The 24,241-nt window shown below is 50.9% G+C and overlaps 1 protein-coding gene across 1 annotated transcript in view; it reads right to left on the reverse strand.

Annotated features, from left to right (window-relative positions):
• LOC308676463 (dynein axonemal heavy chain 2-like) overlaps window positions 1-24,241 on the reverse strand; it is a gene marked incomplete at both ends in the record, with an annotated part of 124,685 nt that overhangs the window by 81,501 nt on the left and 18,943 nt on the right. The window contains 14 exons of the mRNA XM_081342277.1: window positions 3,967-4,159; window positions 4,812-4,959; window positions 5,286-5,474; window positions 6,106-6,345; window positions 6,870-7,026; window positions 9,426-9,572; window positions 9,857-10,071; window positions 15,129-15,311; window positions 16,003-16,132; window positions 16,269-16,474; window positions 16,748-16,835; window positions 21,260-21,417; window positions 22,394-22,585; window positions 23,765-24,003. Coding sequence (XP_081198403.1) covers window positions 3,967-4,159; window positions 4,812-4,959; window positions 5,286-5,474; window positions 6,106-6,345; window positions 6,870-7,026; window positions 9,426-9,572; window positions 9,857-10,071; window positions 15,129-15,311; window positions 16,003-16,132; window positions 16,269-16,474; window positions 16,748-16,835; window positions 21,260-21,417; window positions 22,394-22,585; window positions 23,765-24,003 — 2,485 coding nt within the window. The remainder of the gene's footprint in view (window positions 1-3,966; window positions 4,160-4,811; window positions 4,960-5,285; window positions 5,475-6,105; window positions 6,346-6,869; window positions 7,027-9,425; window positions 9,573-9,856; window positions 10,072-15,128; window positions 15,312-16,002; window positions 16,133-16,268; window positions 16,475-16,747; window positions 16,836-21,259; window positions 21,418-22,393; window positions 22,586-23,764; window positions 24,004-24,241) is intronic.

The following is a 24,241-nucleotide window of genomic DNA, read 5'->3' on the forward strand; positions in this document are numbered from 1 at the left end:
AAAAACTATTCCATTCCGAATTTCCGGTGGATTTGATCCCGAACGGCAGAAGCAGAGCGTAACTCGCTTACAGGCGGTCCTTAGGGCCACAGCTCAGCCCCATAATTCCTCTTGCCAAGTCAGACATTTTTGTTAAGTGAGCTGTGCCCCCCTTTTATGGCTTTTCTTATCCCGGCGGTTCCTCCCCGGGCAAGACGACCGTTAAGCGGATCGCTGCAGTTCTTCGTCACACACTTGTTAAGGGAATGGCGTTGAATGGGTCACCTTGAAGGCGTTAAGGGAATCGGCTTTGCTAGTCAGAAGGTGGCCAAAGGGGAATCACGCGACCCGGGGACGCTGCGACCGTCGTAGATACGAGTCGGTTGCCAAGCGGCCGAATTTGGATCGTGTGGCCCTGGGGAATGCCGCAACGGTCGTAAGCGTGAGTCAGTCGTCAAGCATCCGAGTATAGATCACGTGACCGCGGGGATGCTGCATTGGTCATAAGTGTGAAAAATGGCCATAAGCCACTTTTCTCAGCGCCGTTGTAACTTCAAACAGTCGGTAAATGAACTGTTGTAAGTCGAGGACGTCCCGTATTCTGTTTTTTCCCCCTTTGCCTGCCTCTGAGGGTCCTATGGAACATTTCCCAAGGCCCCCCACCACACAGAAGCCTGAAAGCAGGAAGGAAGGTCAAAGGGCAAGTGGGCGTGGCTACGGGGGGAGTCCTCAAGTTACAACCGGAATGGAGCCTGCCCGCCACCATTGTAACTCGTGATTGGTCGCATGACCGACCCCAATTTTATGAGCTTTTTTGCGGCAGTCAACAAGCAAGGAGGAGCAATTATAAACTGACCTCCGTGGTTATTATGCAAGTGATGTCGGTCGTTAAACGAGCCAGCAGTTCGCCATAGGTCAGTTTTGCTGAAAAGCGGAAGGCCGGTTTTCGGTAAAACGGTAATGAAACACAGTTAACGTGACCGCAGGACGCTGTGAACTGTTGGAGCTTCAAATCCAGATCGTAAGTACAGGTAGTCCTCAACTTACAACCACTAGTTTAGTGACTGTTGAAAGTTACAACAGCACTGACCAGTCCTCATACTTATGACTGGTCCTCACACTTATGACCGGTCTTCACACTAACGGCCGGTACTCACACTTATGACCATCACAGCATCCCCACATTCATGTGAGCAAAATTCATCGGCTTGGTGAGAGCCAGGATTTACAATGGTTGCGGCGTCCCCGCTGACTTCTGACAAAGTCAATGGGGGAAGCCAGATCCGCTTAACGACTGTGCTGATTCACTTAACAGCCGGGGTAGAAAACACAGTTGTAAAATTGTGTGTGACTCCCTTAGCGACGGTTTTGCTTAGCACTTGGGAATTCTGTGGTCCCCGTTGGGGTCCTAAATCAAGGACCACTTGTAACCCCAGAAAGATCTGTCAGAACTTTGGTTGCTAAGAGAGTGGTCGTAAGTCAAGGACCGCACGTCCTACCTCACCGAATGGATAGGGCTCTACACAATTACAGGTAGTCCTTGGCCTATCGCGGTTCATTTAGTGACCATTCAAAGTTACAACGGCACTGAAAACCGTGACTTAGGACCGCCTTTCCCACGACCGCTGCAACATCCCCAGGGTCACGTGATCCAAACCGGACGCTTGGCAACTGACTCGTACTTATGACACGTGCCGGGTCCCAGGGTCACGTGATCCCCTTTTGTGACCTTCTGACAAACAAACCCAATGCAGGAGCCCAATCACCGCATGACTAGCTTCACATCTGCCGTGATTGCCTTAACATGAAAGGTCGTAAAACGGGGCAAAAAAAACCAACATGTTAACATCCGTCTTGCTTAGCCACATAAATTCCGGGCCCAACTGCGGTCCTTAAGCCGAGAACCGCCTCTGTTAAATCTGACTTGGCAAAGCCAAGATGGACTGTTATCCCCTCCCAAAATGAAGCCACAGCCCCCTCCCTCCCGGACTAGGCCTGGGGAGGGGAGGGGGCTTCCGAGGGCCTCCGGCCTGCAGTGGCGGCGGCAGCAGCTGGCTCTTGTTTACGCAGCTCTTAATGGGAGGTCTCCAGAGGCAGAGCTGTACAAACATCCGACTTGCACAAAGACACACTGCATTTCGGGGCACCGCTTTAACTGTTTCCCGCAATTGCTTCTGACATTTGCATGGAAACAGGTTTTCGTCTCCCGGTGGCTGCTCGTTTGCCGAAATCCGTAGCTCGCGCGGCGCTCAGTGAGCAGGGCAGCAGTAGCCCACAGGGGTCCTGCGCCCCACGGCGTAGGCTGGAACGGGAAGCCTGCCAAAGGCTTAGTGGGGAAAGCCGGGGGGGGGGGGAGGGCGGGCGGGGGGGGAGAGATGGAGAGCAGACTTTGGCTTAGCTGCCCCCAGCTGTTCTGCTCCTGGTATGGATGGCGATCACTGGCAACCACCGAGGCGCGCCGAGTGTCGTCAGCCCCGGGCCAGCCTCTTTAATGACAATCACAGTTACCCTTCACCATTATACACTTAGAGCGAGTTAATTGTAATTATAAGATAGTCCTCGGCTTGCGACAACTGAGCCCAAAATTTCTACTGCTAAGCGAGACACTCGTTAAGGGAGCTTTGCCCCGTCTTACGACTTGTCCTGCCACCCCTTGTTAAGTCAAGCGCTGCAGTTGTTCAGTCAATCTGTCCGCCCCACTGACTTTGCTTGACCGGAGGTCGCAAAAGGGGATCACGTGACCCCGGGGGATGCTGCAGCCGTCATAAATCCAAGTCAGCTGCCAAGGGTCTGGATTTTAGTCATGTGACCGTGGCGATGCTGCAACGGTCGTAAGTGCGAGAACTGGTCGTAAATGACTTTTTACAGTGCCGTTGGAACTTTGAATGGTGCCTTCCAACATTATTATCATCGTCGTTGTTGTCGTTATACAAATGTAACAGAGTAACTGAATAACAGAGTTGGAAGGGACCTTGGAGGTCTTCTAGTCCAACCCTCTGCTCAAACAGGAAACATTCCTCGGAGAGACACCCCTACGCAGTTCTATCCTTCCTAGCCTTTCCTGCCCGTTTGAGGTAGACATCTGCTCAGAGTGGGGTTCCACGCTCAGCTCGCTTATCCTGGAACCGTTCCTGATTCTTCTGCAAAGCTTGGCCTGCTTGGAGGGCCTGGGTTGCCTTCTTGGGCCACTGAGAAGATCTGAAACGGTCCTACGTGGGCCAGTGGGTGGCTCTGGGTCAACCAGGTTGAGTCAGCTGCACTGATTCCTGATCTGGAGGAGCTCGCGTGGGACCTGTAGCCCTTCAACCTCCCACTGGGCAGGTTCCTCATGGACACCACCCCGTGGCACAATTGTCCCAGCAGCGGCACCCCTCGACTCAGGGATCTGAAAGGTCTCCTCACACACAAGCACACTATTAGCGTCCTCCAGCCGAAAAAGGCTTCAAGAATCTAATTGCTCAATGGAGCTGGCTTAAAGGAGATTTACAAGAGATAAAGTACCTCTTCACAGAGCGGGTAATTAACTTGTGGGGATTTATTACTCAACGTGTGGATGGCCACCAACCTGGGGGGGGGGGAAATGGATCCATTCCTGGGGGACAGATCTGTCAAAGGCTTGTAGGCCTCAAGAAGACACCATGCTACCTGCAAAGTAGGGGGAAGATGCCTCCAATGACTGGGGGGGGCGGGGCGGGCGGATTTTGGCAGGAGGGGGGAAACACCATCTCCTGCTGTGAGGTCTCCAGAGGCATCTGCTAAGTTGCCATGGAAAACAAATGCGGGATTAGCATGGGCCTTGATCTGAGCAAATGCCTCGTAGGATTCATAACGGATGGTGGCTACTAAAAAGGATGGGTTTCAAGGAGAATTGGAATACATCAAGGAGGTCTGTTGAGGTTCTCCTAAACCCTTCAAGGCACCTCTAGGTTGGTGTCAACAGGGCGGGTTGTCAATTTCCTCCGCCCCATAGCTTGAGAACAACCTTACCGAGCAGTATCAGCGTCGAAGGATGAGACCAGTGGGTTGAGATGCCGGTAGCGGTTGATAAAGGCATCTTTGTTGACTTCCCAAATCTCCCGGTAGACGTCCCAGGTCTTCAGGTAGCCCTGGAGGAGGGCGGCATTGTTCTGCATGCCGTTGATGATCTGAGTCTGAATTTTCTTGATGTCTTCATCCCGCTCTAAGAAACAAGCAAAACATAAGTTTCCCAGAACTTCCTAAAACTCTTCACCAATAACCAACAGTCAGCAGGACTTGGGGAGATCCTAACAGGGCACCTTGAAGGAACCCAGCAGACGTTGTTCATGTTCCAACAAAGGAGTCACTCAACTTAACTCTGGTACGGAGAAGAGTCTGCAGGAAGTTCGCCAACAGAAAGCAATGGACCTGGAGCATCCCAACTCTAGTGTTGTGGAATGGGAGGAACCGCAAGTGAGATGGTGCCTCAAACCATCACTAGGCCTCTTTGCCTTGTTGGGCTTTGGAGGTGAGGACCAGCACCTTGAATTGCACCTGGAACCCTACTGATACCTAGTTTGGTTGACAAAGCAGAGGTGTTATCTCCATAACTGCTTGGCCACAGCCTTCTGCAACAGCTGAAGCTCCCAGTTATGATCCACAACTGGTCTCTTAGTGTGAGGAACCTCTACTTTTGCACCTAGCTTCATTCAAGACTGAACTGAGATGGGCGATTGCATTCATCTAATCTGGGCAGGAAGAAATTGACAAGAATCCACGCATACAGAGACATGTCTCTGGGATCCTGTCTCTGGGGTCCTCAATAGACCTTGGGGGGATGGGGACAAGCGTCCCAGCCAAGGAGGCTGCCTTACCCACAAGGACAGAAATGGGTTCGTGGGCAAACTTGCGCCGGACAAGGATCTCAGGAAGATGCCGGAAGACAGTAATGCTGGAGATCAGATGGGTGCTGATGTCATTGACCATGCTCGCCAGCTGGAGAAGTGAGGGGGAGAAGGCCACCTAGGAGAGCAGAAACCAGCCAGGGAGTCAACAAGGATCAACAAGGAGACCTCAAGGTCTACCGCGAAACAAGGCTAGGCCAGGAAGAAGGGGAAAAAAATCAATTAACTTTGGGGTCCCAGAGCCACAACTCTGCTGAGGACAGGGCCGCAAGCTCAAAAGGTGGACCTGTTTTCAGGTACTTGGTGAAAGACCCTTCAAAGGAGCTTGGCATGTCCCATTGTCCTTTGATCCTGGAACAAGCAGAGATCTAATATTCATCTTCACGTTCTCACCTCAGGAGGAGAAAAGTCGCTCTCAGAAGTGAGAAGACCTCCACGGCTCACCTGGGGAGTCTGCCCGGGAGAATTGTCCTGCAGAATGACCTTCACCCTGAAGAGAGGGTTGGGGCTGGTCTTGCCGTCACCGTTGATGGCCCTGGAGAGCTCCATCAGGGACCACTTGACGTTCAGCCGCAGGGCGTCCTCCATCATCCGGTTCATCCTGACCGTGTAGTTGAACCAGTACTGCTGGACCTGATGGAGAAGAGTTGGGGAAGAGGGGATGGGTTGGCATCAGAAAAAGTCCACTGGGAATTGGCAGAAGAGGGCCCGTATCAGCCCCTTGAGACGAGGGAGAAGAAAGCCTTCCCCAGGATCCTAAATGGACCTTCAAGATCCATAGCAAGGGTGGTCGCTGGACATCACCAGATCAATGGACAATGTAGACCCTCCAACCATGACAGGCCTTCACTGAAGCCATTTCAAGGCATCTCTGGGCACCAATTTTCAGTTGGAGATATGCAAAGAAGATGAGAAAGCTAAAGAACAACGAGGCAGACCCAAAAGAAGATGGAGAGACAGCATCAAAGACACACTACAACAGCATCAAAGAACAATGGGAGGAGGAGGAGGAGAAGGAAAAGAAGAAGAAGGAGAAGGAGAAGAAGGAGAAGGAGAAGGAGGAGGAGGAGGAGAAGGAGAAGGAGGAGGAGGAGGAGAAGGAGGAGGAGGAGGAGGAGGAGAAGAAGAAGAAGAAGAAGAAGAAGAAGAAGAAGAAGAAGAAGAAGAAGAAGAAGAAGAATCACACGGGTTCAGCTCAGTGTCCTTCAAGCACGCAGCTCATGAATTTTTCCCTTGCCAAAAGATACTTGCTGGTCCTCCTCACCTCGGGCCCATCGTTCTTGAAGACCTCATACGTCTGCCGCATGATAGCAATGCTGTCTTCGTGGAAGGTGACCAGCTTCTTCTGCACCAGCTCCCGGTGGTCTTTCTGGTCCTCCTCAAACTCCAGGTCGTTGTAGACCCGCTTACCAGTGATCCGGACCAAGAGAGCCTCGCTCATCTGCTGAGCCCGGCGAGCAATGGCCAAGGTGGCTGCTTTGTATTCATTCACAGTGTTCTGGACCTGTGGGAAGAGCGATGGAGGACATCAGGAGAGAAGATGGAAGAAGAGCCGCAGATGTTGGGAAGAGGTGGTTCTAGCGGGCATTGGAGGACCACGCTCGGAATGGCAAGAGGAGAAGACGTGGCTGGCCCAAGAGACCTGAAGGTATCTCAAGAGCAGCTGCTCTGTCCTGGAGGACATGGTCAGAGGAGCAGGAGATGGCTTTGACCTCAGAGGTGGCAAAGAGGGCAACCAAGGCAGAGGTGAAGGCTACATGAGGATAGGCAAGGAAAGGCTAATGCCATAATTTCCACAATAAGGGGAGCAAGGAACTCCTGGCTGGAGCAGAACCTCCGAAGGAGGGAAACACTATCCTGGTGTCCTCCATCTTTCACAGCCCCCCTGTACTGAGTGGACAAAGCAGCTGGGAGGGGGGCAAATCTGCTGCCAAGTGAGTTGTGGGTCTTGGGATGTCAATCCTCATTTTTTTTGTGTGTCTCGCAAGACATCCTGGTCCCCGGGAGCGAAGGAGCCCACATCCTGACCTTGCTGGCATGCAGACGACACTCGGAGATGAAGACCGTGCTGGCCCCCTTGAGGGACCAGTGGAGCTTCTTGAGGCCAGGTTGGATCTTCCGGTCCAGGTAGCGGATGCGTTCCCGGAAAAGGCCCCTCTCCTCCGTGGACAGCATGCTGATGATCCTGTGCACCCAACCAAGGGTGGAAGGTGTTAAGATCCAGCTTCTCCTTCCCCAAGAGGGAAAGGAGCCAAATTGTGAGGGGTTCCAGGCCTTGCCATCAAAATACAATAAGTAGCAGCTGGCCTTCCTCCAGATGTTCCTCGTTCCCATAATTCGCTCCCATCCCTGCATCTGGCCGGAGAGACTAGTGTAGATTGCTTAGCCTCTGAGAAGCTTTGGGTTCCTTAAGGAAAACCTGGAAAATTTTGCCCAGCCCCAAACCCTTAAAGTCCCGCGAGGGTCCTTCAGTAACGGATCTTCAAAGCAAGGTTGCAATTCCCAGAATTCCCCAGCCAGCATGGTTGAAGTCCACTCATATTAAGCGTGGAATTCTGGGAGATGAAGTCCACATGTAATTCTGGGAGATGAAGTCCACTTATCTTAAGCGTGGAATTCTGGGAGATGAAGTCCACTTAAGTGTTGAATTCTGGGGGATGAAGTCCACTCATGTTAAGCGTGGAATTCTGGGAGATGAAGTCCACTTATCTCAAGCGTGGAATTCTGGGAGATGAAGTCCACGTGTGGAATTCTGGGAGATGAAGTCCACTTATCTCAAGCGTGGAATTCTGGGAGATGAAGTCCACTTAAGTGTGGAATTCTGGGGGATGAAGTCCACTTATTTTAAGCATGGAATTCTGGGAGATGAAGTCCACCCATCTTAAGCATGGAATTCTGGGAGATGAAGTCCACCCATCTTAAGCATGGAATTCTGGGAGATGAAGTCCATGTGTGGAATTTTGGGAGATGAAGTCCACTTATCTCAAACGTGGAATTCTGGGAGATGAAGTCCACTTATTTTAAGCATGTAATTCTGGGAGATCAAGTCCACCCATCTTAAGCGTGGAATTCTGGGAGATGAAGTCCACATGTGGAATTCTGGGAGATGAAGTCCACTTATCTTAAGCGTGGAATTCTGGGAGATGAAGTCCACTTAAGTGTGGAATTCTGGGGGATGAAGTCCACTCATGTTAAGCGTGGAATTCTGGGAGATGAAGTCCACTTATCTCAAGCGTGGAATTCTGGGAAATGAAGTCCACGTGTGGAATTCTGGGAGATGAAGTCCACTTATCTCAAGCGTGGAATTCTGGGAGATGAAGTCCACTTAAGTGTGGAATTCTGGGGGATGAAGTCCACTTATTTTAAGCATGGAATTCTGGGAGATGAAGTCCACCCATCTTAAGCATGGAATTCTGGGAGATGAAGTCCACCCATCTTAAGCATGGAATTCTGGGAGATGAAGTCCATGTGTGGAATTTTGGGAGATGAAGTCCACTTATCTCAAACGTGGAATTCTGGGAGATGAAGTCCACTTATTTTAAGCATGTAATTCTGGGAGATCAAGTCCACCCATCTTAAGCGTGGAATTCTGGGAGATGAAGTCCACATGTGGAATTCTGGGAGATGAAGTCCACTTATCTTAAGCGTGGAATTCTGGGAGATGAAGTCCAAATGTCTTTAACGTGCCCAACACTGAGAAGCCCTGTCCTAGAACCCCCCCCCCGATCTTCCCTGCCCAGGTGGCACGTGGGACTACAAACCCATTACCCCCAACTGATGTGGGATATGGATGATGGTCACAGTAGTCCTAACGCACTAGGCCTGTTTCAATCCCCCCTGAGCAACAGCTGTAAACAGCCCCCTTCCTCCTGCCCTACTGCCTCCCTCCCTCACCCCCCCCCAACCACCCACCTGGTCCCTAATTAATTTCCGAGGAGAAAATCAAGCAGGCACAAAAGACCAGCTCCACACACGTGTGTCATGACAAGAATACAGCTGCCAAGAGAAAGCTCGTTGCAAAGCATGCTTCCTCGGCGGAGCCCACGACACACACACACACACACACGTGCCCATCGTGGCACTCGAGAAAGAAAACAAAAAACAGGGATCCTCCTTGCCAAGCACACACCTCCACAGGACGCATCTCAGGAAGTCGAGCGAAGTGTCTTCTCCTGCAGAAGAAGACCTTCTACTCCCCCGCGTGAGCAGAGGACAACGGCAGAGTCTTTATCGGACTTGGGATCCATCCATCATCTCTCCATCTACCTATGTGTCTTTTTCTATCTATCTATCTATCTATCTATCTATCTATCTATCTATCTATCTATCTATCTATCTATCTATCTATCTATGTATCCATCCATCCATCTTCCATTTTATGTATCTATATATGTATCTATCTATCATCTATCTTGAGCGTAAATGGAATCCAGAAGATGGCAGAGGACAGGAAGGCCTGGAGGAACGTTGTCCATGGGGTCGCAAGGGGTCGGACGCGACTTCGCAGCTAACCACAACAGACCCCAGAGGAGAAAGCAGGGTCACGAGGAGCTTTCTGACCTGACGGGCCCCAGGGCTACTAACCTGTTGTAGTCTCGGGCCACCAGGAGGAGGTTCTCCCTCAGGTTCCTCAGGTCTTCCTTCCGTTCGTACACCTCGACCACGTAATGGGGGATCTCAAACAGCACCCTCTCCCAATAGTGGATTTCCACAAATAATTTCAGCAAGTGCCTGGAGGAGGAGGAGGAGGAGGAAGAGAAGGGAGGAAAGAGGAGAAGGAGGAAGAGAAGGAAGGAGAAGGAGAAAGAGGAGGAGGAGGAGAAGCAGAAGGAAGAGGAGAAGGAAGGAGGAGGAGAAGCAGGAGGAGGAGGAGAAGGACGAAGGAGAAGGAGAAGAAGGGGAAGGAAGAAGGAGGAGGAGAAGGAGGAGAAGGAAGAAGGAAGGCCACATGAGACGGTGGTGGAACGCCAGGGCCACAACGTCCTCCCCGGTTTTTCCCCGCGCCTCTCCCTCACTTGTCAAAATTGATGTCCAGCATTCCCGGCATCTCGGCGCTTGGGATGAGCAGAGGGGTGTCCAGGCGCTTCAGGCTGTCCTTGTCCAAGCCTTGGGTCCACTCGTGAAAGGTCTTCCTCTCGATCTCATCCATGGCCTGCACCAGAAGCTGGTAGGTCTGGAAGCTCTCTTCTCCAGTCCCAATGTGAGGGATGAAGTGGGCTTTGGTGAGACACTGGCCAAAGGGAAAGAGAAAGGGACCGTAGGAGAGCGGGGCAGGCAGAGCTTAAATGCGTCATCAGCGCAGAGTCCTTGCGTTGCCAAAAGGGATCCAAGTCCAGCCTCCCTTAAATTCCCTCGATCCTTCTCTACTGCCCATGCCCCAACTGTTGATTGACTAGATTCTTATGCGTGGGCAGTCCTCGGCTTACGACCGTTCATGTGCTGAAAAAAGGGACTCGTGACCGTTTCACCCCCCGACTGTTGCAGCCTCCCTGCGATCAGCTGATTAAAACTGAGGTGCTTGGCAACCCACCCGTATTTATGACGGTCGCAGCGTCCCGGGGGGTGTCACGTGATCCCCTTCTGGCGACCTTCCGACAAGCAATGTCTGTTTGGGAAGCCGGGTTCACTTCACAACCGGGTTTACTAACTTGGCGGCCGCAACGGTTCGTTTAACAACTGTGGCAAAGAAGGTGGTAAAATGGGGCGAGACTCGTTTAACAACCGTCTTGCTTAGCAACGGAAATTTTGGGTTGAGCTGCGGTTGTAAGCCGAGCCCTACCTATAATACCGTTTCTTGCCAAGCAGGTAAAAATGTTTGCGGGCCAATTGTTATCGGGAGAGGCCGGAATGTGAAAGAAGGCCTCAATTACAGGGAGTCCTCAATTTACGGCCAGGAAAATCGAGCCTAAAATTTCTGTTGCCGAGCGAGAAAGTTGTGCAGCGAGTTTGGTCCCCATCTTACGACCTTCCCTGCTGCTCTTTGTTAAGCGAATCGCTGCAGTCATTAAATTAGTAACATGGTCGTTAAGCAGATCTGGCTTCCCCCGTTCACTTTGCTTGTTGGGAGGTCACTAAAAGGGGACCCACGTGACCGTCCCCCCGGGACGCTGCGACCGTCATAAATAAGAGTCAGTTGCCAAGCATCTGAATTTTTGATCACGTGACCATGGGGGGGGGGAATGCTGCAATGGCCGTAATTGAAAAATAGTCTTAAATTGCCTTTTTCAGTGCCGTCGTAACTCGGAACGGTCACCGAGCGAGCGGTCGTAAGTGGAGGACCACGTGCAATTCCTCACAGATACCACGCAGCTGAAAACGGCAGCCGTGGCTGTGTGCGCAGAATCCTAACAGCGATGTCCACGGTCTTCCTGCACCCGGTCGGGGACTACCAAAGCCAGCCGGAGCCCATGGTTCCCTGCCCCCTCCCACCCAGAACTCCCATGTTCCACTCCCCAAAATCTTTTCCTCACCTTGTCCTCGGCTCGGTCGGCAGGAAATTGCAAAATAAACTCCCCGTTGCCCGTTTTAAGACCCGTTCGGGTGGGCGTAATGAAGAAAACAACACATGCCACCTAGAAAACGGGTTGCCAATTGTCGGTGCCAAGATAAAAAGGAAGGAATGTTTTCGGAAAAACCAGCTGTCGTTAGCGTGGTTGAGTCAGTTGCCGTGTGCCGGCCCGCTTAGCGAGGGGGGTCGCTTCGTCAGAGCTGGCGAGGGGCAAGGAAGCGGGAGGGTGACAAGGATTAACATTTAGATGTTACTTATATGTAATCTGCCATTATATGTAATCTGCCTCTAATGGCAGAAAGTGAAGAGGAACTAAAGAGCCTCTTGTTGCGGGTAAAGGAGAGTGCAAAACTTGGGTTGAAACTAAACATTAAGAAAACCAAGATCATGGCATCCGGCCCTCTCAATTCCTGGCAAATAGATGGGGAAGAAATGGAGGTAGTGACAGATTTTATTTTCCTGGGCTCCAAGATCACTGCAGATGGGGACTGCAGCCAAGAAATTAAAAGACGCTTGCTCCTGGGGAGGAAAGCCATGGCAAATCTAGACAGCACACTAAAAAGCAGAGACATCACCCTGTCAACAAAAGTGCGTATAGTCAAGGCTGTGGTCTTCCCAGTTGCAATGTATGGCAGTGAACGTTGGACCATAAGAAAGGCTGAGCGCCAAAGAATGGAGGTCTTTGGACTCTGGTGCTGGAGAAGACTCCTGCGAGTCCCTTGGACTGCAAGGCGATCAAACCGGTCAGTCCTAGAGGAGATCCACCCCGACTGCTCTTTAGAAGGCCAGATCCTGAAGCTGAAACTCAAATCCTTTGGCCACCTAATGAGAAGGAAGGACTCACTGGAGAAGAGCCTCATGCTGGGAAAGATTGAGGGCAATAGAAGAAGGGGACGACAGAGAAGGAGGTGGCTGGATGGAGTCACTGAAGCAGTAGGTGTGAGCTTAAATGGACTCCAGAAGATGGTAGAGGACAGGAAGGCCTGGAGGAACGTTGTCCATGGGGTCGCGATGGGTCGGACACGACTTCGCAACTAACAACAACAACAACAATATGTAATCTAATCTAATCTATGTATTTAAGATGGACAGGGATTAACATTTAGATGTTACTTATATGTAAGGGGGTAGGTAAAGGTTCCCCTGCACATGCGTGCTAGTCGTTTCCGACTCTAGGGGCCGGTGCTCATCTCCGTTTCAAAGCCGAAGAGCCAGCGCTTGTCCGAGGACGTCTCCGTGGTCATGTGGCCAGCATGACTAGACGCCAAAGGCGCACGGAACGCTGTTACCTTCCCACCGGAGTGGTCCCTATTTTTCTACTTGCATTTTGACGTGCTTTCGAACTGCTAGGTTGGCAGAAGCTGGGACGAGTAACAGGCGCTCGCTCTGCTACGCGGCACTCGGGATTCGACCCGCCCAACTGCCGACCTTCTGATCGACAAGCTCAGCGTCCTAACCCACTGAGCCACCGCGTCCCTTAGGTCTATATACATGTTGTATAAAGTATGGTTAAATGTGTGTTGTGTATGTGAACGCTTTGAGAGCAAGCAGAGAAATTTCATTTTTCATGTGTGCCGTTGTGCTCACAGTAAAAAAAACGACAACGAAGGCTTACCTACCTATCCCATCCCTGTGCATTTGGTTTTGCTTGCCTAAATGAAGCTTCCTTTTTTTCACCACTGAAGTTCACTGGGTTAGACAGCACCCAAAGCTTGCAAAAGGGACACCACCACCGTCGTAAGTACGAGTCGCTCTGCCGAGCGTCTGAATTTTGATCATGTGACCGCAGGGGGGAAGGCTGCAACGGTCGTAAGTGTGAAAAACGGTCGCTTTTTTTCACTGCTGTTGTAACTTCGGACGGTCCCTAAGCAAGACTGTGGTTAAGTTGGGGACTTGCCTGCATTTATGACGGTCGCAGCGTCCCGGGGTCGTCTGATCCCCTTTTGGAACCTCCCGAGAAGCAAAGTCAACAACAACCACGGCCGTGTTGCTGACTCAACAACCTCAGGGGATTCCCTTCACCTCATCCTCCTGCTCGAGCAAGAGGGGCTGGACTAGAAGACCTCCGAGGTCCCTTCCAGCTGTGTTCTATTCCAAACCACCGGGGCAAGAAAGGCCGTAAGAAAACGGGGCGAAACTCTCTTCACCCACGTCTCGCTTAAGCGACGGAAACCTGGGGCTCAATTGTGGCCGTTGAATTGAGGACTAGCTGCATTTCAAGATCTGGCAAAGCCAGTCTTTGGCCGTGCAGGAATGCGCCAGCGAGCGCGGGCAGAAAAACAGCCCGTTCCTGAGGGGGGGGGGGAATTCGCTTTTCGCCGATTTGTCTATTTCAATTTTCGAGTGGGTACCGGGAGAGGAGGAGGTGTGTGTGTGTGTGTGTGTGTGTGTGGAGGGGGGGGGGAAATTGTGTTTGATTGACAGCCTATAATTAAAGCTGCTGAAAGGAACTGGAGAAGGAGGACGTTACTGAGGTAAATAGCCAAAAAGCAGATTCAAAAAAGAAAAGAAACGAAGAGTGGACAGGCGCGGTTGGCCCTAATTCAAGACCGAAGTGGCGGGTTGTGTCGTTTTGTTGTTGCTGTTTTGAAACACAAAGAGGGATTTTCCACCCGGTTTAGTGCGCAGCGCGCCAGGAAGCGACCACCTTATTTACAAAGTCGTCCTCAACTTTACGACCACAAAGGGGGGGCATTTCCGTCGCTAAGCGAGGCATTTCCTTAAGTGGGTTTCTCCCCCATTTGATGGCCTTCCTTGCCACCGTGGTTAAGGGAGCCGTTGCGGTTGTTAAGTCGGTCACACGGCTGTTGAGGGGAAACCGGCATCCCCCGTTGAGTTTGCTCGTCAGAAGGTCGGCCAAAGGGGGACGGGGCAAGTCGTCGTAAAGTACACGCCGGTCTGCCAAGCCTCTGAATTTTGATTTCGTGATCACGGGGATGCTGCGGCGACTGGGCGAAAAAAAAGGGTCGTCAGTCGCTCTTTTTCCGGGCCGTTGTAAGTTCGAACGGTCAGGAAATGAACTGTTGTAAGTGTTGTTGTTGATTCCTCGCCAGCCAGTGGATCCGGCAGCTGAGTCCGAGGAGGAGGAGGAGGAGGAGGAGGAGGAGGAGGAGGAGGGGCGTGGAGTGACATCAGAGTCAGAGGAAGGCTCTGAGGAGCTCCAAGACTCACAGTTGGATGAGGAGCCCGGCCCCTCTACTCCCGCTCAGGCTGAGACACAACTGTGCTGGGAGCCTGAGTTGAACAGCGACGAAGCACAGCTGGGAGAAATCCAGGCTGCACGAAGGCGCCGGCAAGAGAAGCGAGTAGGACAGAGGAATGCAACGGGGTGGCTCCAAAGGCAAAGGGGAAGGCATTGGGAAGCCACGCCTGGGCTGACTTATAAAAGGAGAGGTGTGGGAGGTGCGGGTTGCCCAAGGCCACCGTTCGTGTTGAGGATTGAGTTTCCGTGGACTGTGTTTGTTTGCCTTGGACACTGACTCAGGGCTGTGAAGAATAAAAGGGGACAGAACAGTAAGTTGCGACTGTCGTTAACTACCTCTACTGTGGCCAAAAAAAAAAAAAAAAAGATTGCAAGATCGGGCGTGGCTGAACAACCGCCTTGTTGAGCAAGGGGAACCCTGGTCCCCCACGGTCATCGTAAGCCAAGGACTGCCTGTAAAACACCTTCGCCATCGTCTTGGGTCTCCACCCAACTTGAGCCCGGAGCTTAGGAGAAGCCATGCCGGGAAGCTAGGGCAGATGCCTTCAGCCCGGTCTTTGAAGCCGTCAAGCCCTACCTGCATGGGTCTGTCCACACGGCGCCGGAGCGCACGCATCCAGTGGGCCATGCCTGAGTAGTGGCACATGTATGGGGTGAGGAAAGGAATCTTCTTGCTCAATTCCTTGTTGACCAGAGAGAGCTCTCTGTTGAAGAGCATGAAAACGTCAACTGTCTTCTTGTCGAAGGTGCGCTTGATGGCCTGAAGCAAGGAGAAGACACTGGTTGGGTCAAGGAAGACCTACAAGGTCCCTCCCAGCTCTGTGATTCCGTTCTCTTATTAGGGCCTCCTGCATCTCCCCAACTCCCTTGAACTTGGAATTTTTGAGACTGGGCAAGCTGAAGATGCGAGTTGAAGTCCACCCATCGTCAAGCGATCGCCTTTGAGAAGTTTCTTCTAGTTTCTACCACCGTGTTCCTCACTTCTCTCTTCTGCTCATGTGCGCGTCACAACCCAGGAGGTCGGTTGCTTTCGTTGGACCTAAGATCCCTTCCAAGATCCCAGAATTCCCTTCCAGGTCAACCTAGCTAAGGGCAAGGGGTGCTGGGAGTTGGAAGTCCACGTAAGGGAAAGGCTGTGCTAAGACCTTCTAAGCTCAACCCCAGCAACCTGAGGATGGGCGGTCTTCAACTCCTCAAATTCCGAATTCGGGGAGTTGAAGTCTACCCGTTCTCAAGTTGCTTCAACCTTTCCAAGCATCGTTCAGTAGACTTAAAGACCGTCTCGGGTCCAAGCCGTTCTTCTGCTCGCTAAGAAAGTTGGACCACAGGTCCACCAGATGCCACTTTAGTATTGAGACGCATATTTCTTGGAAGCCTGGTCTTTCTCTCTCCTCTTAGCTGCTCCCCATCTTCCCAGATCAGCCAAGGGAGACTTCTTGGCCCAGCTTTACCTCTCGGGATGACAGATGTTGGAAGATGTCTTGAATCTCCACCCCATGTTCTACGTCCTTCACCGTCTCGAAGGCCGAAGTCATCAAGTTCTGGGTCATGACTTCCAGGTCTTTGACTCCTGCGCGGAAGCTGGCGGCGCAAGAAGAAGGGAGAAGAAGCTGTTGTAAGCCATCTGGAGCTCTTGATGGACCTCCATTGCGCACGTTCCCCACACTCCAGCCCCGCAGGAAGACCCGTCTTCTCTCATTCAAGTGGGCCCTCTCACCGGTTGAAGTCTTCATGCCAGGTCGTGTTCTTCACATCCAGAATCCCTCCTTTCACATTCCGGAGGTTGTTGAGATATTTATTGAAGGTCTCCTCAATCTCCAACATGCTTCGGGTCATCTGAGGGCCTTGTTGACCGAAGAAACAAGGCAGTGGGGTCTGTTTGCCATCTTCCCAGCGGGCAAAGTGCTGTTGGCTATCGCAGACCTATCAGGAGAATGGAAGCGGCCACGATCACCATCTTCATTTGGGTCTACTCTCTTGGACACGGATTCAGTTGGGTCCACCCCTGCCCAGAGAATGACGGGAAAAGAGGCAGGAGCAGAGACGCCTGTCCGCCCAGCTGGAGATCCCTCAATCCAGCCAATCCAGCCTGCGCTGCGGAAAACTGGGCGCCAACGATGCAAGCGGGCGTAGATCGTTCCGAAGGTCAACCCTGGGAAGCTAACACGGACCGCTCGAGATGGTCACCAGACTTACCTCCAGGAGGTCCTTGCAGCGTTGGACAAAGGCGTCCACCTGGGCAAAGATGCTGGTCTGATCCAGGACCCATCCCTTTCCAGAAAGCCTGTTAGAAGAGAACAATTGACCGGTGGAACTCCTCGCCTCCAGAAGTTGCGAGTGCTCCATCACCGGAAGAGACCGGACGGCCATTTGACAGCTATACGGTCTTCCTGCTTGAGCAGGAGGTTGGACTACAAGACCTCCAAGGTCCCTTCCCACTCTGCGATGCTGTTAGTCTAACAAAGAGAAGGACCAGGGGTGAGAGCACGGCAGTCCTGCAATATCTCAGGGGCTGCCCTAAAGAAGAGGGAGTCAAGCTATTCTCCAAGGCACCAGAAGGCAGGACGAGAAGCAACGGGTGGAAACTCATCAAGGAGAGAAGCAACCTGGAACTAAGGAGAAACTTCCTGATGGTGAGAACAATTTACCAGTGGAACGACTTGCCACCAGAAGTTCTGGGGGCTCCATCCCTGGAGGTGTTTAAGAAAAGATTGGACAGCTGCCTGTCTGAAATGGTCCAGGGTGTCCTGCTTGAGCAAGGGGCTGGACTAGAAGACCTCCAAGGTCCCTTTCCAGCTCTATGCTGAATCTGATTCTGATTCTCTCTGCTGATCTCCTTCATCTTCTTCTGCCCCCACCCCCCACCCCACCCCTACCGTGGTGGCAAAGAGGTTTCTGAAGAAAATCGGCTAATCAGAGGAGGCCGAGGACCCCGACCCCGGGGACCAGCCTCAAGAGCCTAATCCGGGTCTGGCATTGCCGCTTGCGCCCGTCTTAAATGCCTTTTTGTATCTTGCTCGATATTGATCCAGCCCCACTAATTTGAATTTGAAGCAGACAAGGAACACTTAGACTTAATTGTCAAGGACCAGGCAGCCACTTAAACCTGACATCCCTAATCATAATGATGGATTAGGCTGCATTATTTCTGAAGTGTGGAGAAGCTGGGCGGGTGGGCGGTGGGGGGGGGGGAGGAGGCGGAGCCTCAGGAAAGTCGCCTCAGCAGGGCTGGAAGAGGACGGGGGAAGCCAGGAATTGCAGGGTTCCCCCCCCCAAATTCCACGAACTGATCGGGACCCTGCTTAAAAAGCCATGGTTTGCCAGCTCTATTATTCTATTCTATTCTGTTCTGTTCTGTTCTATTCCATTCCATATTTTCTATTATATTCTGTTCTGTTGTTCTGTTGTGTTCTATTCTGTTCTGTTCTATTTCCTGTCTATTCTATTCTATCCCATAATTCTATTCTATTCTATTCTAATTCCGTGGATAGGGCTCGCAACTTGGGAGTCCTCCTAGATTCACGGCTTACCCTGGAAGATCATATAGTGGCCGTGACTAGGGGGGCTTTCGCCCAGGTTCGCCTGGTGCGCCAGTTGCGGCCCTATCTGGACCGGGATGCCCTGTGTACGGTCACTCATGCGCTCGTGACCTCTCGCCTTGACTACTGTAATGCTCTCTACATGGGGCTTCCCTTGAAGACCACTCGGAGGCTCCAACTGGTACAGAATGCGGCCGCGAGAGTTGTCTTGGGAGTTTCCCGGTACTCCCATGTTACACCTTTGCTCCGTGAGCTGCATTGGTTACCAGTTGTCTTCCGGGTGAGGTTCAAGGTCTTGGTTATGGTCTTTAAGTCCCTACATGGCATGGGTCCGGAATACCTTGGGGACCACCTGCTGCCGGCGTCAACTCCCCTCCGCCTCCGGTCAGGGAATGCCGACTGGTGGCCCCCAGGGGGAGGGCCTTCTCTGTGGGCGCTCCGGCATTATGGAACCAACTGCCGGTGGAGCTCCGGATATCATCAGACCGCCGAACCTTCCGTCGCGGCCTGAAGACCCACTTATTTGAATTAGCTGGTCTGGCCTGATGGGGGAATATGGGTTTTAAATTGTTGTTCTTAGTATTGTATTATTGTTTTTTAACTGGGCATTGGTTTAATCTTTTTTAACTTTTGTATTGTTATTTATATATGCCCTGTGAACCGCCCTGAGTCCCTAGGGAGAAGGGCGGTATACAAATTAAATAAAACTAAAACTAAACTAAACTAAACTAATTCTATTCTATTCTAATTTTGTTCTATTCTATTCTATTCTATTCTATTCTATTCTAATTTTGTTCTATTCTATTCTATTCTATTCTATTCTATTCTGTTCTGTTCTGTTCTATTCTATTCTATTCTATTCTGTTCTGTTCTATTCTGTTCTGTTGTTCTGTTCTCTTCTCTTCTATTTCCTATTCTATTCTATTCTATTCTATTCTATTCTATTCTATTCTATTCTATTCTATTCTATTCTATTCTATTCTATTCTATTCTATTCCATATATTCTATTCTGTTCTGTTGTTCTGTTCTCTTCTCTTCTATTTCCTATCTATTCTATCCTATTCTGTTCTGTTCTGTTCTGTTCTGTTCTACTCTACTCTACTCTACTCTACTCTACTCCACTCCACTCCACTCCATTCCATTCCATTCTGTTCCGTTCCATATATTCTATTCTATTGTTCTGTTCTATTCCATTATATTATATCCATTGTTAAGTGAATCACTGCAGTTGTTAAGTTAGTAACCTGGTTGTTAAGCAAATCCCCATTGACTTTGCTTGTCAGGAGGTCACAAAATGGGATCACGCGACACACACACACAAACACACACACACACGGGACGTTGCGACCGTCCTAAGTGTGAGTCAGTGGCCAAGCATCTGAACGTAAATCAGGTGACCACAGGGACGCTGCAACGGCCACCGGGGTGAAAAACGGTCCTAAGTTCCTTTTTTTTTAAAGTGTAACTTCGAACGGTCCCTTAAGTGAACCGTCGTAACCTGAGGACTTCCTGGGAGGCTACCCACTTCCACAACCAGGTGGGGGGGCCGTCTTGAGTTGGTCACAGCCGAGAAAAGAAAGCGGGAGAGTTTAACGAGAGCGTTAACAGCAACAAGTACAGGTGAAGGGTGCCGGGCAGAATTGCGATCAAAGAGTGTGTCGGTGCGACCGGGAGGGAAACAAAAAAAGAAAGCCCAGAGCGAAGGGAGTCTTCGGCTAGTTGTGAGAAGCCCCGGGGAATTTGGGGGGGGGGGGAAAAAGCCGAGTTGGCCGAGGGGCTTGAAGAAAAAAAAGGAGGGGAAAAAAGCTGGGGAATGTTTGGGTCGTAGCTTCCTCAAACACAGGGTAGTCCTCGCCTTACGACCACAACGGAGCTCCAGAATTTCCGCTGCTAAGTGAGACGTTTGCTAAATGAGTTCTGTCCCGTTTTATGACTTTCCTTGTATGGCCATTTATGATGGTGTTCCCTTTCTCTCTTCTGCCTCTTTCCTTCCTTCCTTCCTTCCTCCCCTGTCTTCCTATCCTTTGTCTTCCTTCCTTCCTTCCTCCCTCCCTTTCTTCCCTTCCTTCTCCTTCCTCCCTCCCTCCTTCCCATCCATCCATCCATCTCCCTTATTTCCTTCTTCCTCCTTTCCTCCCTTCCCTTCATTCCTTTCTTCTTCCCTCTCTATTTTCCCTCCTCCCTCCCTGCCATGCCTCTTCCTTCCTTCCTTCTTCCTTCCTTCCTCTTTATCTCCTTCCTTCCACTTTTCTCTCCTTCCTTCCTTCCTTCCTTCCTTCCTTCCTTCCTCTTTATCTCCTTCCTTCCTTCCTTCCTTCCTTCTTCCTTCCTTCCTTCCTCTTTATCTCTTTCCTTCCTTCCTCTTTTCTCTCCTTCCTTCCTATTTTCTATCTCCTTCCTTCCTCTTTTCTCTCCTTCCTTCCTTCCTTCCTTCCTTCCTTCCTTCCTTCCTTCCTTCCTTCCTTCCTTCCTCTTGTCTATCTCCTTCCTTCCTTCCTCTTTTCTATGACCGTCGTAAATATGAGTCCGTTGTTGACCGTCCAAATTTTGATCTTGGGACCATGGGAAGTGCCGCAACGGTCGTTAGGTGTGAAAAGCAGTCGTAAGTCACTTTTTTTCCAGTGCCGTTGTAACTTTGTTGACTAAACAGTTTAAGTGAGGACTTACCCATACTTGACTCAGGGGGTCCAGAAAAGCAGGTGAAAAAGCTCAAGAATGCACGTAGGTCCTCGACGTACAACAGCTCATTTAGTGACTGTTCAAAATTACAACGGCACTGAAAAAAGTGACTTCTGCCCGGTTTTCACACTTAATGACTGCTGCGAGGAATACTCCTCCACTTATGACCCCCATACGGGGGTGGGGTGGGGAATTTCCATTGTGAATTGCCAAGGTTGTAAAGCAACTCCTCATGTGAGTGGATCATTACAACCATTTTGGCACAGTCGTTGGCAAGTCAGCCGGTCGTTAAGTGAATCGCCTGGCCGTTAAGCGAATCCAGCTTCCCCCAACTGACTTTTTTTTGGGGGGGGGAAGGCAGCAGAAATCAACCAATGAGGTCACAAAATTGTGACCGCGGGTCCGTGGGAGGCCGCGGTCGGTGGCAAATCCGAGCAGTTGCCCAAATCACGATCACTGAGGACTAGCCCCTTGACGCAGCATGCTTACTTATTGTGCATGTAGGAGGCCTGCTGGTAGCAGTCCTTCCAGGAAGACATGCAGGAGATGCAACTGTGCAACGTTTGACGGGTTGTGTTGATGTAGCCTTCAAAAAGCCGGTCCAGGGAAATGTCTTTGCAACACATATGGATGATTTTGTTGCTCATCTGGAGAGGAGAGGAGAGGAGAGGAGAGAGAGAGAGAGAGAGAGAGAGAGAGAGAGAGAGAGAGAGAGAGAGAGAGAGAGAGAGAGGGAGACAAAGGGGGAGGGGAGAGAAAGGGAGAGAGAAAGGGAGAGAGAGAAAGGGAAAGAGAAAGGCAGAGAAAGGGAGAGAGAGAGAGAGAAAGGGAAAGAGAAAGGCAGAGAGAGGGAGAGAGAGGGAGAAAAGGAGAGAGGGAGGGAGGGAGAGAGAAAGGCAGAGAAAGGGAGAGACAGAGAGAGAGAGAGAGAAAGAAAGGGAGAGAGAAAGAGAAAGAAAGAGATCACAATTCAAATTAGTGGGGAACGAGGGCCCCTTGAATGACTAGTGGACTTCCAGAATTCCCCACCTAGCATGGGATTCTGGGAGATGAAGTCCACAAGTGATCAAAGAGCCCCTGTTCTATAAGAAGCTGCTTGTAAGCTCCAGGCCACAGTCCTCCTCCTCCTCCTCCTCCTCCTCCTCCTCCTCCTCCTCCTTTTCCAGCACTGATGATGTTCCCTAGTTGGGTCACGAAACATCTGCAAGAAAGCCGCCCAGGTCAGAGAGCACTCGGGACCCCACAGTCGTCCTCCTCCTCCCCCCCAATCTCTTTCCCTTCTAGCCCTGATGATTTTACCTCCGTGGGTTAGGAAACGTCCCAACTCGGAGAGCGCCAAGGAGCCCAGACGGTCAACCCTGAGCCACCAATATCCCCTTCTATCCATCAACCTGCTCCTGTTTGGCACATTTGCATTCTGAGAACCTGGCCGAGTCGTGCAAAGCCTTCCAGCTAACGTCTTTGGACCAAAAACACACACACACACACACAACACCCCTCCCTATCTCTACACGTTTTTAAAAAATATTTTAAAGAGAGAGAGAGAGAGAGAGAGAGAGAGAGAGAGAAAGAGAGAGAGAGAGAGAGAGAACCAAAGGAGGGAAGATAAGAAAACCCGCCCACCTTCCGGAAGAGGGCCGTGATCCTCTCTCGGCTGTTATAGTAGGGGGAGTTGACCCACACGATCCGGACCAGGCTGATGAGATGCGGCAGCTTTTCGGGGATGTCTTTGGGGCGCAGAGTGGCCAGTTCCTGGAAGGGCTCCTTCAGGATGGACAGGAAGCGGAGGTTGGACTGGGCCTGCTCCGACCCGTCCTGCAAAGCAGCGGCAGAGAGACGGAGAGAAGGAGGGAGGGAGGGAGAGAGAGAGAGGGAGAACAATTCACCAGAGGAAGGAAGGGCTTTGCATGTGCCCCACTCCTCCCTCCGAAGAGAAGGGTCAGCCCTCGGTCTGGAATGGTGGAGGGTCTCCTGCTTGAACAGGGGGTTGGACTAGAGGACCTCTAAGGTCCCCTTCCAGCCATGCGATTCTCTCTCTCTCTCTCTCTCTCTCTCTCTATCTATCTCTATCATCTATCCTCTTCTTTCCTTGTCTCTCATTTTTATCTCTATTATCATCTATTTATCTATCTTTTTTCTTATCTCTGTTTATTATCTATCTATACTGTCTTTTTCCCTCCTTTCTTTCTTGTCTTTCATTTCTTTATCTCCATCGTCATCTTCTTTGTCTCTCTCTCTTTTCTTTTTCTTTGTTTCTTATCTCTATTATCTCTATCTTTCTATATCTCTATCTCTATCTGTCTATCTATCTCTAATCTATCCTTTTTTCCTTGTCTCTCATTTTTATCTCTATTATCATCTATTTAGCTATCTTTTTTCCTTTTTTCTTATCTCTGTTATCTATTATCTATCTATACTTTTCCTCCCCCTTTTCTTTCTTGTCTGTCATTTCTTTATCTCTATTATCATCTATCTTCTTTGTCTCTCTCTCTCTCTTTCTCTTTCTCTCTTTTTCTGTTTCTTATCTCTATTATCTCTGTCTATCTTTCTATCCCTATCTATCTATCTATCTATCTATCTATCTATCTATCTATCTATCTATCTATCTATCTATTTATCTATCTATCATCTATCTATCTATCTATCTATCTATCTATCTATCTATCTATCTATCTATCCATCTATCCATCTATCCATCTATCTATCTATCGTTTTTCAAGCAAAGATTGGCTAGCTTGCAGCTGTATTTCTCATAAATCCCTCCCTTCCTTCCTTCCTTCCTTCCTTCCTTCCTTCCTTCCTTCCTTCCTTCCTTCCTTCCTTCCTTCCTTCCTTCCTTCCCTCCAACACTATGCTCCCTTCCAAGACTATGGTTCCACGCTCTGCGTTCTAAGAGGGCCAGGCTGAAGCCCACCAGGGCGATCCCAGCTCCGGCCTGGCCCTCTGCTCACCCCGCTGCAGGGGCGCCCCGGTGGCCCCCACCCCCGCCCGAACCTGGATCTGCTGGGAGAGGCGCTGGAAGGGGGCCACGTAGGAGGACTTGGAGAGCATCAGGATGCCCTCGATGTCCTTCACCCCCTTCTGGCACAGCTGCTTGCTGATCTCCGACAGGTCGGTGCAGCGGTTCTTCCAGAAGGCGATCTCCTCCAGGGGCCCTGAGCTCTCGCGGCTCTCCACCGCCTCCTGGGCCCTCAGCACGTCCTTGATCTGCCGCGTCCAGTGAATCATGGAAGCTGGGGGAGAAGAAAGGGGTGGGTGGGGAGGTGATGCCTTCTCGGCCTGTAGCCGCAAGTGAAGGTCTACGGCAGGGGTCTTCCAACTTGGCCCTTTGATGACTTGTGGACTTCGACTCCCAGAATTCCTCAGCCAGCCTGAGGGAACTACGGCCCTTTGATGACTTGTGGACTTCGACTCCCAGAATTCCTCAGCCAGCCTGAGGGAACTACGGCCCTTTGATGACTTGTGGACTTC

Source organism: Vipera berus, assembly GCF_964194415.1.
Source record: "Vipera berus genome assembly, chromosome: W".
Lineage (NCBI taxonomy): Eukaryota > Metazoa > Chordata > Lepidosauria > Squamata > Viperidae > Vipera > Vipera berus.